The sequence below is a fragment of the Cyprinodon tularosa genome, unplaced genomic scaffold (assembly GCF_016077235.1).
Source record: "Cyprinodon tularosa strain WSP-4 unplaced genomic scaffold, ASM1607723v1 ctg560, whole genome shotgun sequence".
Classification (NCBI taxonomy): Eukaryota; Metazoa; Chordata; class Actinopteri; order Cyprinodontiformes; family Cyprinodontidae; genus Cyprinodon; species Cyprinodon tularosa.
The window spans coordinates 962,904-979,586 of record NW_024039297.1 but is presented as its reverse complement, the minus strand read 5'-3'; the positions used below and the strand labels follow the sequence as shown (position 1 = coordinate 979,586).

At 43.3% G+C, this 16,683-nt stretch overlaps 1 protein-coding gene across 1 annotated transcript; it reads left to right on the top strand.

The window, feature by feature from the left end:
- Nucleotides 1-1,717: 1,717 nt before the first annotated feature.
- rab40c (RAB40c, member RAS oncogene family) lies at nt 1,718-15,934 on the top strand. The gene is made up of 6 exons (XM_038305662.1): nt 1,718-2,701; nt 9,893-9,953; nt 11,073-11,133; nt 11,211-11,288; nt 13,732-13,954; nt 15,180-15,934. Exons 1-6 carry the CDS (start codon nt 2,560-2,562, stop codon nt 15,452-15,454), a joined length of 840 nt encoding a protein of 279 aa, XP_038161590.1. The 5' UTR covers nt 1,718-2,559; the 3' UTR covers nt 15,455-15,934.
- Nucleotides 15,935-16,683: the final 749 nt, after the last annotated feature.

The following is a 16,683-nucleotide window of genomic DNA, read 5'->3' as shown; positions in this document are numbered from 1 at the left end:
AGTCTATGTCCAAAACCAAATATTAGTAATAAATCAAATTTCCAAGGAAAGAAAGCATTTATTGAAGGTTTTTTTTCTTTTTGTTGTTACTAGACAGCAAACTTAAATAGTTTATATATATATATATATATATATATATATATATATATATATATATATATATATATATATATATATATATATATATATATATATATATATATTTACATTATTTTACATATTATGTTCTAAATGTCGCTACTCCATATTAAAATATTGCCAGCGAAGCACTTTAGATCACAGGAAAGAAGAGACTGGCTTATAATAGCGATGATGCTAAAAACCCTAAAGGTGTGTTTTTATATTCACACCTTTATGGAGTGAATTCTGTTTCCTTATTGTTCTAATCAAAGAACGCGTTGTAAACGATTATATGAGAAGACAAACTTATTAAGTTTGATGATTTTTTTTTAGGGCCGTGGTACCAGCGGCGGTTCTAGACCAAAGGTACTAGGGGGCCAGATGGGGGCCAGCGTGTTTTAATGGGGGCCCCAGAAAAGCATGAAATAAAAAAAACAGGGCCAGGGATTCAAATATAGTAAGATAGCTGCATGAAGTGAAATTTGTATTCAATTAGGTTTAATTATAATTATATGCCTTATTAGGTCAATAAACAAACATAATTTAGGAATTTAACATATTTTTGACATAATTTAAATTTTCTATAAAATCTGAATTAGAGCTAAAAAAAATACCTTGATATATTCAGCTGTGAAGATTTGAGCAATTTGCTTTGAAAAAAAAAACATTTAGAAGATGAAAACTATAATCTTATCTCAATATGAGTAAAGCTATCACCTAAAAGCGTTTAAATAATTAGAAAAACAGAATTTGTAAAGAAAAAAGTAAAATAGATCAAAAGGACCTATCAGTAACCATGTCTGTTCCAGATCATATCATCATTAGAATTTCAATTATGTCTTCAGTACACAGTGGTACTGATTAAAATAAACAAATAAATAAATAATTAACTTTTAAGCTTTAAGGACCCAGTCTATGTCCAAAAGCTAATGAGCTGTGCAGTAAAGACACACTGATGGCATTTTAGCGAAAGGATTTTTATCAAAAACATAATTAATCTGCAAAAATAAGGAATAGTTGTATTAACCATAGATGTAAGCAGAGTTTTATGGGGCCCCAAGGAGCCCTAATCAACTGCCTAGTGTTGCCTAATGGTAAATCCCCTCTGCAGGGTTACTGCACAGAGTGGTTATATATTAAAACAAATATATTTGTTATATAAATGTCAAATTATATGTTGCTTCAGGCACTAATTACATAAATGGTATAAAATGATGATCTCCTTCCATCCATTTGCTCATTATAATAATAGAATATGCTTATTTTATGAGCTGACCTGGTTATATCATCATGTTAGAGGAGAAGGATCTAAATAGGTCGTAATTTGTCTCTTTAGATCAGGCTTTAGTTCCGCCATGTTTCTCCATCTGATCAGATATCTTCGCCTTTGTTCTAACTGCATTCAGAGAAGAATGGAACATCTTTTTCTGTCCTCATACCCCCCCTCCTCACCATCTGCGCATTGTTGACAACATCCTGTGAAGGACAGGCCTCCTAACCAATGAGCAGGGCTGCGAATTTCCCCCGCGAACAAAGTGTCCAATCAGATGAGAGGTAGGGCGGGCAGTGGGCGTGGTCAGCGCGGTGTGGGTGAGCAGCGGAGCGGCGCTCGGTAGTTGTTGTTGTGGAGCCGTGAGGAGGAGGACCATCTGGGATTATGACAGAAAACCATGAAAAGCAATGGAAAGATCGCGGACTGAGATCACTGAGCGCGAACACTCGGATCTGGACTGGATTCTGTTCTGCCGCCTGATTTCCGGCCTTTTCTCGGGGGACTGAGCTGGATGTGGAAGTTGGGATTGTTTTGTTCGCGGCCTGAAATCAAAGGTTTGGGGGAAGTTGAGTTAGCTGGAAGAAAAGCGTCACTTCTCGCTGGAACAGCGCCGCTTTAAGCCTCTTTAGCTTCACATTAAACCCGCATTTTAACTCTTTTAATTTCACCTCCTGAAGCGGTTTAATTTTCTTTGACAGAAGGAAGCTGTGCTGAAAGCTAAGCTAGGCTAACCGTTAGCTCCCACGCACAGCTAGCTTCTAAATGGGAGAAAGGGTCTCTATTTATTGTTAAATCACTCTTTTCCTGCTTTTTATTTTAGAATAAAGCATATTTTAAATGAGTCACAACCTTTGAGAAGTGAATGAATTGAATAAGACGTTATTTTAGAGTTTCAGAGCGGATTCAGATGCAGTTATCAGTATTTAAAGGCATCAAGTTCAGTTTGTGATTACATAATGATTTAGACATTAATTGTTTTTTTCTGCACTACTTTCACTGAAACAAGCTGACCCGCTTTTAGCTCCTTTAACCGTGTGAAGCCGGTAGAACCAAGCTGGACCCGCATCTCCAGCTGCTTCATGGCATAACAGACTGTGTTTGGCATCAAAGCAGAGGGGCAGAAGTCATTAGGGAGGATCCCGGTGCTGCGGGGCTCAGAGGGGAGGATGGGCAGCCAGGGCAGCCCGGTGAAAAGCTACGACTACCTGCTCAAGTTCCTGCTGGTGGGAGACAGCGACGTGGGCAAAGGGGAGATCCTGGACAGCCTGCAGGATGGATCAGCAGAGTCTCCTTATGCCTACAGCAGCGGTGAGTCTCCAGGGACGGGCTTAACTAATCTGGGGCCCTAGGCAAAGACAGGCAGGGGGGCCCCTGAATGGAAAACAGGACACATAAAACAAACCCGCTTATACAGATGGAGAAATTTTGAGAATAAAGTTGTAATGTTACAAGAATGAAGTCATCATTCAACAACCCGTTTCAGAAAGAAAGCTTGGAGCTCCGCCCAGCAGATGACATCAGACCAGCTCCACCAATCAGCAACCAGAGTCCACTTTGACATCCTGCCCAGTTTGATGCTGCTGCTAAAAGATTTCCTGATTTATCAAACCGATGCTAAAGTTTAACTTCGCACGATGCTCAACTTTCCTCATTTTAGGAAAGAAATTGATTCTAGTAGATTCTATGACTTTTTTCTTCTATTGTTACGACTTTATTCTCCTGATTTTACAACTTTATTCTTGTAATTTTATGAGTATTCTTGTGGTGAATTTATTCTTCTAATGTTACGACTTCTCGTATTGTTACAACTTTATTCTCGTAGCTTTACGACTTAATTCTTGGAATTTTATGACTGTTCTCATTATAAGTTTATTCTCATATTTTTACAACTTTATTCTTATTATTTTATGACTATATTCTTTATATACGAAAGTCTCCAGTGGCAGAATAAAGTCTCTAGATTTGGCGCTAGGAGCTTTTTAGAAATCAAAGTGCTAGAGGGGTCTGAAAAGTGGCTAAATATAGCGACTAAAGCGCTAAGTTGGCAACACTGCTCTTTGCATGGTTTGTTTTCAAATGGTTTGCTGCTGTCTGTTTGGACCTTTCTGAACATGTGCAGCAAATGGACTGATCCAATATGGTAGACACTGAAGGGGGGGCTGAGACACACTTATTATAGGTGTTCTAATGGCATTTTAGCAATTTGTAAATCCCAGAACTATTTTTTCCGATACATCACAACCGCTTATAAACTTCCGCTTCCCGTTCGAATCTGAAGCGTTGCACACTCCAGACCACTAGTTGGCGACAATGTCTCTATATACTCCTCCTCAGTATATTCCGGTTCAAAACGGTATCCTCTACCGTCAAACTCAAAGTGCAATATGTCCTCCTCAAGAATCCACCTTTCGTATTCCATTTTCAGAGTTTTTTAAAGTGTTTAACAGAGACGTTAGCACCTCGACGTCGGAGTACACAGAGTGAAGCGAAAAGACTACAACTGTGTAAACAGGCCCCATTTCCGTTTCCGGTGGCAGCGGAATATTGACTATTCCTACAGAACTCAATGGGATTTACAAAATGCTAAATAAAACACTACAGGAACGTTTTTTCTTCACGAAACTTTTTTTGGAACGTCATTGAACAGCGCTGACGACCCGGTGAGTAGCATATTTAAAAAAAAGAACGTTTAAGGTTGTTTTAAGGACATTATCGGACATGCACAATAGAAGCCATTCTGAAGCAGCCAGGGGTTGATTCTAAATGAGCCAAAAAGCAGAGACAGGACCAATTGTCAAAATTTTGGTGTCGATCATTCGATTTCATCCTGGACACTACAGAAAATGGGCTAAAAGTGTTAAAAACCGGAATTTTCCTTTAAGTGAAAGGATTTTTATCTAAAAAATCTATAAAAAATCTATAAAATTGATGTGCACAAATATAGAAATATAGGATATATAGGAATAGTTGGATTAACCATACATGGAAACAGAGTTTTATGGGGCTCCCAGGAACTTGGGGCCCTATGCAGCTGCCTAGTGTTGCCTGATGGTAAATCTCCCCCGTGAGTCACTGCTCGTCCCTCTGGTTGTTATGATGGTTCAGGCTTTGGGGGGAAAAGGAAGAAAAGTCCTGAACGTTGGTGTTTGTGGATCCTGCTGTCTGGGGTCACAGAGGTCACATCAGGGGACAGTCAGGGCATTCATTGTATGTGTGTGTGTGTGTGTTTAGGGGGGGGGTGCAAATGATGCTCAAGTCACCTTCATTCTCCAGGTTTGTTCTCTCCAACAGAGAGGAAAACTTTTCTTTTTACTTTACGCTAATTCAAGACGTTTTAAAGGAAAACACATTAAAGGGAAATTAAAAGTCCTTTAATAGTAAATTCATATCTTTTGTTTTTACTACAGCGATGCTTAATGCAGAGGCGTAGCCTGAACATGTTAATCAGGTGTCCAAAATTCTTCCAGGTTTGAGTTCTGGGGCAAACATCTTATTCATTGTCATTAATTACCTAATTATATCAATGATAGTTCTGCTTACGATTAATATTCACACAAGCTAATGTCTACATTATGTGGATTATTATTAAAGTAGTGATTTATCTCTGATTTCCCTGAAGACTCAGATGACTTACAGAGACATAATTTTCTCTTTTCCCCATAAGATAAAATATGGTGAATTCTGTCCTTATCATCTTTATTGTTAGTATATTGATGAGCATAATTAACTAGTGTTACTCATTTTGGGTAATCCTTGTCTATTTTGCATACCCACATGGAAAAGCAAATAATTTAGGAACTATAAGCCCAAATTACATGTGCTATACATTATTTGAGAGCTAACATCCTCTAGTTTCTGAATATATAAATTATAATTTGGTGAGTAGAACACAGACCAAGCTGCATCAGTTCAAATATGACTCAAAGTTGTTGTTTTTATTGTCGGAAAATATAGGTCTTTTTAGAACAGCAGTAATAAAGACATTCATGAGAGAAAGCAGGTCTCATTGCATTAGATTGGTTCTAAATCATGTCAACAACAGATGCAGAAAATTTCAGACCTCTAGCTAAAACCGTTCCAGAGCTGCAGGGTTTGGAACTTTTAGTGTCAGCTTTAAGACATTTTTACTTTTTTCTAGATTGTTTTTTAAGTGCTGAAAGATCGATATTATATCAGGCAGCTGAAAATCACGATATATCGCCGTTTTTTCCCCCCTACCCCTAGTGGTAGGAGGACGGATGGACAGAAATCTGGATGATGGAACAGCCTCTGATTGGTGGAGGCTGTCCGTAGGCTCTGGTTGTTTGGTTAGACGGGAACACTGAGGCATTTGTGATCGTTCTCCTTCATGGGGCTCATATTTCACACCTGCAGGGTCAGAAACAGGTTTTCACACTGATTTCCGTTCGTCTATAACAGAAACAAAGTGTGCCGTCCTCCTGAATGGATGCAGCGAAGACACCAGAGATGGAAATCGATTATCTGGGATTTCTAAGTGAGGCTCAGCATGGAGAGGGAAGGAAGCGCTCGGAGCGCCGCCCTGCACTCACTCCAATTCAATTAGGCTCCAAACTCGCCACTTAAAGTCCCTGCTGCTTTAAGCTGCCTGGAAATTGGAAGATGTTGCTAATGCTGTTAACTAGCAGCTGTGGTCCATTAGAGCCTGAAGCCGTGGAGTTTGACCGGGATGCAGACTTTTAAAGGCATTAGCTTAATGTTTGTAAGTGTTGCTCAGTTTGATCTTCCAGACAGGGATCGTAGCCGGTCGCTATCAGCCTGTTCTTATCTCAGACCTATTCAGTTTAATAGACCGGATTCTGCTGCCTCTTTTCATTCTGTTAGAATCAGGAGCTCCCAGATCAACGCTCACCTCTCTGTTGTTCAACAGGATGGAGGTGCAGCTCGGAGAATAAGACGCCTAGAAATGCTGAATCAGGAAACTTCATCATTCTATCGAGCTGCTTCTCTTTCAGCCCATGATATAAAGGAGAACTTTCAGAGCTACAGACATTTGGTTCGACCTGCAGAATAAAACCTGTTCCCCTTTAGCCATCTCTTCCTCTTCCTATGGTTTCATTTAAACCCAGTCAGCTAACGGCTAGCAAACGCTGTTAGACCAGAATAAAGTCTAATTTATTGGCTCTCAGACGGGAAATCCAGGACAGTCAGCAGCAAAGGAAAACTAGAAAACAAAGTTCTCATGAAAATAGGTCTAAACTGTAGAGAAAAGAACAAAGAGTAAAAAGAAGAACCACTTTTGTAATTTTGTACACACAGGGTGGATAAAAAAAACAAAAAGTTTGTTCAGTGAAACTCTCAAGACATTTCCATTTCTTACAGTGCAACCAAAAGGAAGTGGAATTTAATTATTTCTAAAAATAGTCTCATTTTGTCTCATAATATTCATTTTTTGTAAATGTAACCATAAACTGAGCTGTTCAGGATTTTATTCTTGAAGGACATCCACAGCTGGGAACAGTTTCTTCAAAGTTTGACATAAATTCTGACATTTCAGCTCCGATGTTCACATATTTTAGTGGCCCCGACATTAAAGTGGTAGAGAAATCATATTTAAATTTCAAATCATTCTGGCTTCAAAATGTAGAAAATTTATATAAAAAAAAATCCTGTCTTAAAATCTTTATTTTTTCCGTTATCTCCTGCAGGCCAGTTAGTTCTACGTCAGCCTGAACACCTAAATTCAGTCAATCATGTATCAACGCTCATCTGTCAATCAAATTTTTTTTGGTCATAGCATCTTGATTCATATGTCGCAGCTAATATACGCAACGGCTGAAATCAGAATCCTTTCTCATTGAGTTCCGTCCCAGTGTTCACGGGGATGGACGTCTGTGTCTTCGGCAGGCGTAGAGCTAACAGAACTGGCAGCGTTGCGAGGCAAGGGCTCAAACATGTACGGCTGGAAGCCTTCTACACCAAACCAAGCTTCTGCCGCCCTGGCGTCCTCTTCCACAACATCTTCGTCTCATCCACACGAAGCCGGCGTTTCGGGGGTCTGTAAACGATCTTTTTTTTTTTAAGCCTTCAGAGTGGGAAGATTTTGAAACGCCGTTTTCGCGTTTCCATGTTTAAGCTCTAACTGCATTTTTTTTTTTACACGCATGCGTCATAGCGTCGCCTCTAAACACGCATGCGCGACACAGTATCACAACAACAATGGCGCCGTACTGTGTTGAATGGTTGCTGCTCATGCTACTCACCCTGCTGTCGGGCTTACAACAGAATCTTCTTCTTCTGGAATATCTCCAGGAAGAACAGAGCAATATCGACGACATAGTTCAGCACCTGAATTTGACTGAACCACGAAAATGGACCCGCAGGGCAACCATGTATAAATATTAGTGCGCATGCCCAACATTTCGTCGCCTATTTTTGCTTTGGCACCACAGCGCCGCTTACAGGCCTGGCATACATTTTGCAGCGTTTTCATGCATTCGTGTGGACGGGGCCTAAACTCTCCTCCTCTTGCATGTTTCCGCTGTCCATAGCGTTCCTTGACAGCGTCGTTTCTAAGGCACCAATTTAGTGCTACTTGGTCCCAATGGAATTTCCCATTGGGAACCTGCTAGCACTAAGTTGCTAACTGGTTAGCAAGATGCTTCCGACAAACCGGCTACAACCAAACTTGTTTGCGAACCTTCTGCCACAACAATCCCGCCCCCTTGATAAACGACCAATCACATTCACTTTATTCACTCGTGTAAAGTCGGGCACCACTCAGGAGAATTCAGAAATGCAACGTTTGGAACGACCGCTTCCCTACGACTTTAAACAGGGTTATCATTAAAAGTCATTAAATTATTATTTGTTAAGTGAAGGGCCTGAATTGGCATTAAAATTAATGTGATTTTTGTGGAATTTAAAATGCTTTATTTAAAAAGAAAATAAAAAAATTTATAAAAACAAATCCGTCAGACATATTACACTGCGATATATTTGCGCGGAACCGCTTCCGTATATTTTGGGGAAAGCTACAGAATGGTAAAATACAAATTTTGATAACATTTGCTGGAAAACGAGGAATTCTGGACATGGCTGCCGCCTGTAAACGGTAAAGATGAGGAAGTTTTTGCCGCTTATCTGTGAGACTCATGGATAGTTCTTGATGGCATTAAAATGATTTCTAAGAACATTAAAAGAGCATTAAATTAAGAGTTACTCATTCCTGTATAAATCCTGATAAAATAGATTTTCAGGGTTGCTTTATTTTTAAAACACTGCTTTTTGTTTCGCAGGTTTGTAAATAAGACTTTAGCAGCAATAATTACACCTTCAGTGCATCATGTTCAGGTAGCAGAAGGTATTTCCAACCTGTCGGGTTTTTGGATCAACACCTTGGGAACGGATCGCTCCGTTTGGCACCTGTTTGGCCTCAGGCGTTCCTGCGGCTTCTAAGCACGGCAGGAACACGCCGCGGCGTGCAGCAGGTGGAGGCGAGGCGGTCGGACCGGTTTGGTAGAGTCTGTTAGCGGCCTGTGACTCTGCAGCAGTGAAGGTTTAGAGAGGGACGGGGTTAACATGAGGCACGCGCCGGAACAACCTGAACCCTTCCTTTTAACATAGAACTTAAATCCGTTTAACTTAAACTCTGTGGTTCTACTGATCGTCTGAGCAGAACCGTGGTTCCTCAGAGGTTCCTCTGATGCAGCATCATCATCCGTCTCCATCGTATTAGAAACTGCTGCTGATCTGTCAGTGTTGCTCCCAGCATCCTCGTCAGCAGATGTTTCTCATCTTTTTATGAATTAAATTCTTCCTGATGTCTGATCTTATTTCAACATTGAACTTATTTCTACATTTTTAAGGTCAAATCATTTTGATGAGTTCTTATTACGGTACATGAAATCTTTGTTCTTATTGGAGTTTAACCTCTTATTGTGCTTAGAAAATCCTTGTGAAGTTGTTTTTACATTCAAGTTTAGTCGTTTTTAGAAAAAAAAATGTGTGATGAAGCTCATTTGAAAGCTTTTTTGTTTGTGTATGAGTAGAATGTGACTTGTGTTTATGTGCATTCAGGTGGATGTAGCATTAGCAACATTAGCAATAATGTTTACTGGTGTCTCAAACAAATGGAAAAAGTTCTGGAATCAGAAACTGACCGACTGATTCCCGGTGGAGGATGGGATGAAACGTCCCGCCTTCTGTCGGTCCTCTCTCCCAGCGTCTGTCTCCTCAGTCAATTAGTGACACTAATGGTGCTTTTAGTGATATGTTCTGACTGCAGTATATAAACCCGTTATATCCAGGCCCAGGAAATCCCTTTGGATCAGAGAAGTAAAAGGTCATTTCCTCTGGTCCCCTGAACAGATTTCTATGTCCAGATACATGAAGGTTTGAGGTGATCCATGCTTTCTGTGCAGCAGCTGAGTCGGCACCAGACCAGATGTTCAGGAGCTTCCAGCTGTTTTCAGCTCCTGTCCTTCTGACCAGCGTCTCCATCTCTCTAACACGTCTGTCTTCTTTCCTCTTTCTCTGCAGGTATCGACTATAAAACCACTACGATCCTCCTGGATGGCAGGAGGGTGAAGCTGGAGCTGTGGTGAGCACACACTGCTGCTGACTAGGGCTGGGCAAGCAATGGACAAATCACAGAAAATGTAGATTTTTGAACGTCTCATTCCAGGCATTTAGGGGATGGTAATACACTAATGTGGGTTTGTTTCCACACTCAAAGGCAGAGAGAGTTGCATTTCCATGCATGATGGAAGGAGGAAGCAACAGTAAAGTCCTGCAAAAATGGACCCTAGAAACGAAGGTTTCAAGCTAAAAAATAAAATTGAAGCTGCTTGTGGTTGGAAAGGAAAAACTGGAATCACAGTATTGGTTAAAAATGATCACAATTTAGATTTTTGAGAATCTTTCAGCCCTACTGCTGATGGTCAGTCTCTGAAGCAAACAGGTTTAGTTTGAGGAGGGAATCCAGCCTCGGTTCTGTCTGAAAAACGATGCAGAGCGACGCGGCAGAGCGCCGCTGAGGAGGAGCGTTTTATTTCAGTCTGCAGGGTGAGCAGAGTTCTATGGCGTAATGATTATATTTATCCGAGCACGCACTGAGACGGGGATAAGGCCTTTAAACATCACATTTGCCCAGCGCAGCCCGCCGTCCTGACGCTCAGCCCGCCGTCCTGACTCTCGTCCCGCCGTCCTGACGCTCGACCCGCCGTCCTGACTCTCGTCCCGCCGTCCTGACGCTCGTCCCGCCGTCCTGACGCTCGGCCCGCCGTCCTGACGCTCAGCCCGCCGTCCTGAAGCTGTCCTTCTCCGCTCTCATGACTTCATAAATGCCTGTAATGGAACCACGCCACCAGCCGCTCACGCTCTGCTTTTTTCCATCCGATCAAAGCATCCATTCCAAATACTACGTGTATTTTAATGACACACACTAGCGAGCGAAAAGCACCTGAAAGGAGCTGGCCACGCGGAAAGTGATTTTTCTCCTCTAGAGGCGCATGTGTGATGTTGTTGTGCGTTGGTAGATAAACCATTCACAGAAAGTAGTTTAACATTCATGCCAGTATGTTTATTTTTATCGCCGGTGTTTTGAAATGAATGTGTCGCCATACAGAATCTGTAGATGTTGTTCTGAAATGTTAATTTGGACCTGCGGTTCTACCAGAACCTCGCTGTGGAACCTCATGGTGTGTCTTCGTCTCCACAGGGACACCTCTGGCCAGGGACGCTTCTGCACCATCTTCCGCTCGTATTCCCGCGGCGCTCAGGTGAGACACGCTGCTGTTGGTCTGATGATCCGGAACCTGTTCTGGGCTGATCCTGGTGTGTTCGGGTCTCTTCTCAGGGCATCCTGCTCGTCTATGACATAACCAACCGCTGGTCGTTCGACGGCATCGACAGGTGGATCAGGGAGATCGACGAGGTGACTGATTGTGACCCCGTCTGATCAAAGCTGATGTTTAACCTTCGTCTTTAGTTGGTTTTTGCTGAAATGTTTCAACATTTAAAACTATTGGGTTAACGGTACCAAGCAGAACCGAGCCTGTTCATCTGCAGGATATCAGGAAAACCTGCAACAGGATATTGGAGAAATGTTTGATGAATCCAGTCTGGGTTCCTCAGGTCCAGTCTGGGTAGGGGCTGGTAGGGCCTGGTCTGGTCCGGTCTGGGCCTGCTCCGGTCCAGACTGTGTCCGGTCCGGTCTGGGTCTGGTGTGGGTCTGATCCAGTCCAGAATGTGTCCAATCCGGTCTGGGTATGGTCCGGTCTGGGTCTGATCCGGTCCAGACTGTGTCCGGTCAAGACTGGTTCTGGTCCGGTCTGCGTACGGTCTGGTCTGGGTCTGGTAGGGCCTGGTCCGGTCCAGTCTGGGTAGGGTCTGGTCTGGTCCGGACTGTGTCTGGTCTGGTCTGGGCCAGGTCCGGTCCGGTCCGGTCTGGGCCAGGTCCGGTCCGGTCTGGGCCAGGTCCGGTCGGGTCTGGGCCTGGTCCGGTCCGGTCTGGGTCTGATCCGCTCCGGTCTGATCCGGTCTAATCTGGGTCTGGTACGGTCCAGACTGTGTCCGGTCTGGTCCAGTCTGGGTCTGTACGGTCCGGTATGGGTCCGGTCCAGTCTGGTTCTGGTCCGGTCCAGTCCGGTCCAGCACTAACCATCACCTGAATGGATGCCTTAGCTGCTAGCTTAACATGCGTGCTGTAAATGGCTGAGCTTTGCTGCAAAACATCTAAATTAGTCATTTTTTCTGAAAATAATTGAATTTGGTCTTGAATTGAGGAGGTAGTGAGAGACTTTGCCAATGGAACGAGACAATTTACATTTATTGGATTGTTAGGACAGTTTCACTGGAATATCCTACATTGTGAGGACTTCTGAGGAAAGCTCCTCCTCCTGGGTCTGAGGGCAGCTTCAGGACTATGGTCTTAGGTTTACGTTTGGAGCATAGAAGTTATTGCAAGTCCCCGTAAAGATGGTAAAACACAGCCATGTGTTAGGTATGCCCCGGGAATAATTAGGTTTTAATGTTATCGTCGTGGTTGGAGCTTAAAGAAGGCTGAAAATAGCTGGAAATCAATGCATGGTCCTCACTACATATAGTAAAATGAGTGTGTGTGTGTTGGTGGTATTTTTGGGCTGTGGAATGCGTCCTCCACTTCTGCTTTTCCTGCTCCACCTCAGCTCAAGTGGCGCCTCTTTAACACCTTTAACAGGAGGAGGTGATGTCAGCAGGTTAGATGGAGGATTAAAATAAATCCGTTAGATTTTATTTCTATTTGGATCCTTTGTTTTTTATTATTTTTCTATATATATTTTCTGTCCACGAACCCTCGCTGATGGGCCTGAAGGCGGCGCTGCTCCTTAGATCTGTCGGGTTTGTGGAGACATTTTTATTTCTGACGTCATCATCTGAGGATCATCTCCCAGGAAATCCTGTAGTTCAGTGAAAACGCAGATTTATCTGAACCAGTGGGTGGATAGAAGTCCTGAAGGTTCCTCTGAACCGGTTTTTATCTATAGTTTAGTTTTTATTAAACCTAACAGAAGCAAAGTTCAAACAGGACGCCATTTTTAAAAATTCAGAGAAAGAAAAGCTCATTTCTGAAGCATTTTATTTTAATTACTGGATTGCATTTTTTTTTCTTCAAATTTCTTTGTATAAATCATGTTCTGTGCAACGATGTTGGAAGGAACTTCTCTCCATGTTGATCTAGAGCTGATTGACGTCGAATAAACTCGATGTTTCTCACGAACAATAGTTAAAATGACTATCGCAGCCTTCCAGTCCAAATTCACATGACCACATTAAACCGTCTCCATCTATTTCACTGAGTTTTATTTTTCCCACACACTTTGAACGCATCATGGTGGGAGGGACTACACCAAGTTATCACACCAGTATATTTATATGAATGAAAACAACAAAAAACATAAAAGAATTTATAAAACCAAACATCATTTCATGTCCAGGTTTACTTTTTGTACATAAATGTTGTCCTTCTGATGCTGTGAAGGTAAATCTGTGTTTTCCATGGTCTAATATTGAGTCACAAACTTTTAAAAAAATAATAAAGTAGTTTAATAATGGTATCTTTATATTAGATTTCCTTCATATCGCCCAGCTTTAGGTTGATCTGGACCGGTTCTGGTGAGAACAGGGAGGTTTGTCGGTTCAGACGTGAAGGAAAAAGGTTTAGAACCTCATAGGAAATGTTTTCCTTCTCAGCTGCCGTCGCTCCGTTCGGTCTGAGCTCAGCAGCGGGAAGGAAATCCTGTTTCCCTGCAGGTTTTTAGTGTCTGAATCAGAGACCTGCAGCCTGTTGGTTAATAACCGACCCGCTCTGAACGTCCCGTCTGCGTCTCCTTCCTCAGCACGCTCCCGGAGTCCCTCGGATCCTTGTGGGGAACCGCCTCCACCTGGCCTTCAAGCGGCAGGTCCCCACGGAGCAGGCCAGGGCGTACGCAGAGAAGAACGGCATGACCTTCTTCGAGGTGAGCCCCCTGTGCAACTTCAACGTGATCGAGTCGTTCACGGAGCTGTCCCGCATCGTCCTGATGAGGCACGGCATGGAGAAGTTCTGGAGGCCCAACAGAGGTGAGGCCATGAGCTTTCTGCTCTGCTTCCTGAGAAGCATTAAAGTCACAGGGAAGTCGAATCATTCTGGCTTTAACATGAATATAAATTTATTCTTTATTGGACCATATTGTCCCAAAAAATCCTGTCTTAAAATCTGTGTTTTTTCCGTTATCTTATTCAGGTCAGTTAGTTCTACGTCAGCCTGAACACCTAAATTCATCCAATCATATATCAACGGTCATCTGTCAATCAAATTTTTTCGGTCATAGCATCTTGATTCATGTGTCGCAGCTAATATACGCAACGGTTGAAATCCGAATCCTTTCCTTTCCCGTTGAGTTGCGTCCCAGTGTTCACGGGGATGGACGTCTGTGTCTTCGGCAGGCGTAGAGCTAACAGAACTGGCAGCGTTGCGAGGCAAGGGCTCAAACATGTACGGCTGGAAGCCTTCTACACCAAACCAAGCTTCTGCTGCCCTGGCGTCCTCTTCCACAACATCTTCGTCCCCGCTTTCCTCCTCTAAATAAAAAATGGATGACGGAGGAGACTCATCCACGACCTCCGACACTAAACTCTCCTCCTCTTGCATGTTTCCTCTGTCCATAGCGTTCCTTGACAGCGTCGTTTCTAAGTCACCAATTTAGTGCTTCTTGGTCCCAATGGAATTTCCCATTGGAAACCTGCTAGCACTAAGATGCTAACTGGTTAGCAAGATGCTTCCGACAAACCGGCCACAACCAAACCTGCTTGCGAACCTTCTGCCACAACAATCCCGCCCCCTTGATAATCGACCAATCACATTCACTTTATTCACTCCTACAGAGAAATAATCTTTGAAGGCAGGATGGTAATCTGGATGAACTGACTGCACAGACCATGTTTTCAGGAGGACTTTCTCACTTCAACATAGATTCTAACTACTTTTTACTCGCTGATCACAGCAAATATGGCTGCCATTGTTCCAGGCAAAGAAATGATAGGGTAGCTCCGCCCACCGCTCATCAGAACCACTGCGCTGGGGGGGGGGGGAGTGGTTCTGATGCGCGTTTTTGCTGCTTCTGCTGCGTCGGTCTGAATGTAGCGTAACCTTGGATATCAGATGGAGGAAGATAGACATATCTCTATAGATGCTTCTGTTCTAGATCTATAGATGCTTCTGTTCTAGATCCCTGCAGAGGACGTGTCTCTGACGGCGGATCTGAAGCAGATCTAGCTTCTCTAACGTTTCTCTTCCTCTCCTCAGTTTTCAGCCTGCAGGACCTCTGCTGCAGAGCCATCGTGTCCTGCACGCCCGTCCACCTCATCGACAAGCTGCCGCTGCCCGTGGCCATCAAGTCCCACCTCAAGTCCTTCTCCATGGCCAACGGCATGAACGCCGTCATGATGCACGGACGCTCGTACTCGGTGGCCAACACGGCCGGCGGCTCCAAAGGCAACAGCCTGAAGCGCTCCAAGTCCATCCGTCCTCCTCAGAGCCCGCCGCAGAACTGCACCCGCAGCAACTGCAAGATCTCCTAACTGCTGGCGGGCCGGGAGACGGCGGAGACGCCGGAGCTCAGGGCAACTCTGGAGAACAGCTACAGACTCTTAGTCACTACAAGGTGGAGGCGGAGCCCAGGGGCTCTGCTATGTACAGAAACGCCGCCGCTCGTTCTCTTCTAATGACCCATAAGCTAACGTTTTTCAGACACTACAGAACCATTAAACCCAACGGACCTGGGCTGCAGCAGACTCGGGTCTAGGCTTGTTCTCGTGCCTTGATGTACGGTTTCTGGGTTCAGGTTCTGGATTCGACCCGTCTGATAGGACAGGGTTCGGGTTCTGGAACCTTCTGGTTTTATTCCTCCATAAATGAAAGTGTTTAGTCATCAGAAAGAATCCGATCCGAGTCTACAGTGAGGTTCTGGGGAGGTCCGACTCTGGGTGGGCGATGTGAAGGATAGAGAGGCGACCCGGTTCCTCCTTCTTCCTCCTCCTCTTCCTCAGCTTCACTTTACTTCAGGTACTGCAGGACCTTCCATCTTTTGGCCCCTCCTCCTCTCGTTTAAAGATGGCCGCCTCCTCTCGCCTCGTCTCGTCGGGTTTTATTCCTCCTACAGTTGAAGAACTTGGTTCTGATCTTTTCTTTTTTTCCAGTTTTAACCTCAAATACAGGTGCTGGTCATAAAATTAGAATATCATGAAAAAGTAGATTGATTTCAGTAATTCCATTTAAAAAGTGAAACTTGTATATTATATTCATACATTACATACAAACTCATATATTTCAGATGTTTATTTTGTTTAATTTTGATGATTACAAATGACAACAAATGAAAATCTCAAATTCATCATATCAGAAAATTAGAATATTACTGAAGACCAATAAAAACAAAGGATTTATAGAAATGTTGGCCAACTGAAAAGTATGAACATGAAAAGTATGAGCATGTACAGCACTCAGTATTTAGTTGGGCCTCCTTTGGCCTGTATTACTGCAGCAATGCGGCGTGGCATGGAGTCGATCAGTCTGTGGCACTGCTCAGGTGTTATGATAGCCCAGGTTGCTCTAATAGTGGCTTTTAGCTCTTCTGAATTGTTGGGTCTGGTGTATTGCATCTTCTTCTTCACAATACCCCATAGATTTTCTATGGGGTTAAGGTCTGGAGAGTTTGCTGGCCAATTAAGAACAGGGATACCATGGTCCTTCAACCAGGTACTGGTAGCTTTGGCACTGTGTGCAGGTGCCAAGTCCTGTTGGAAAATGA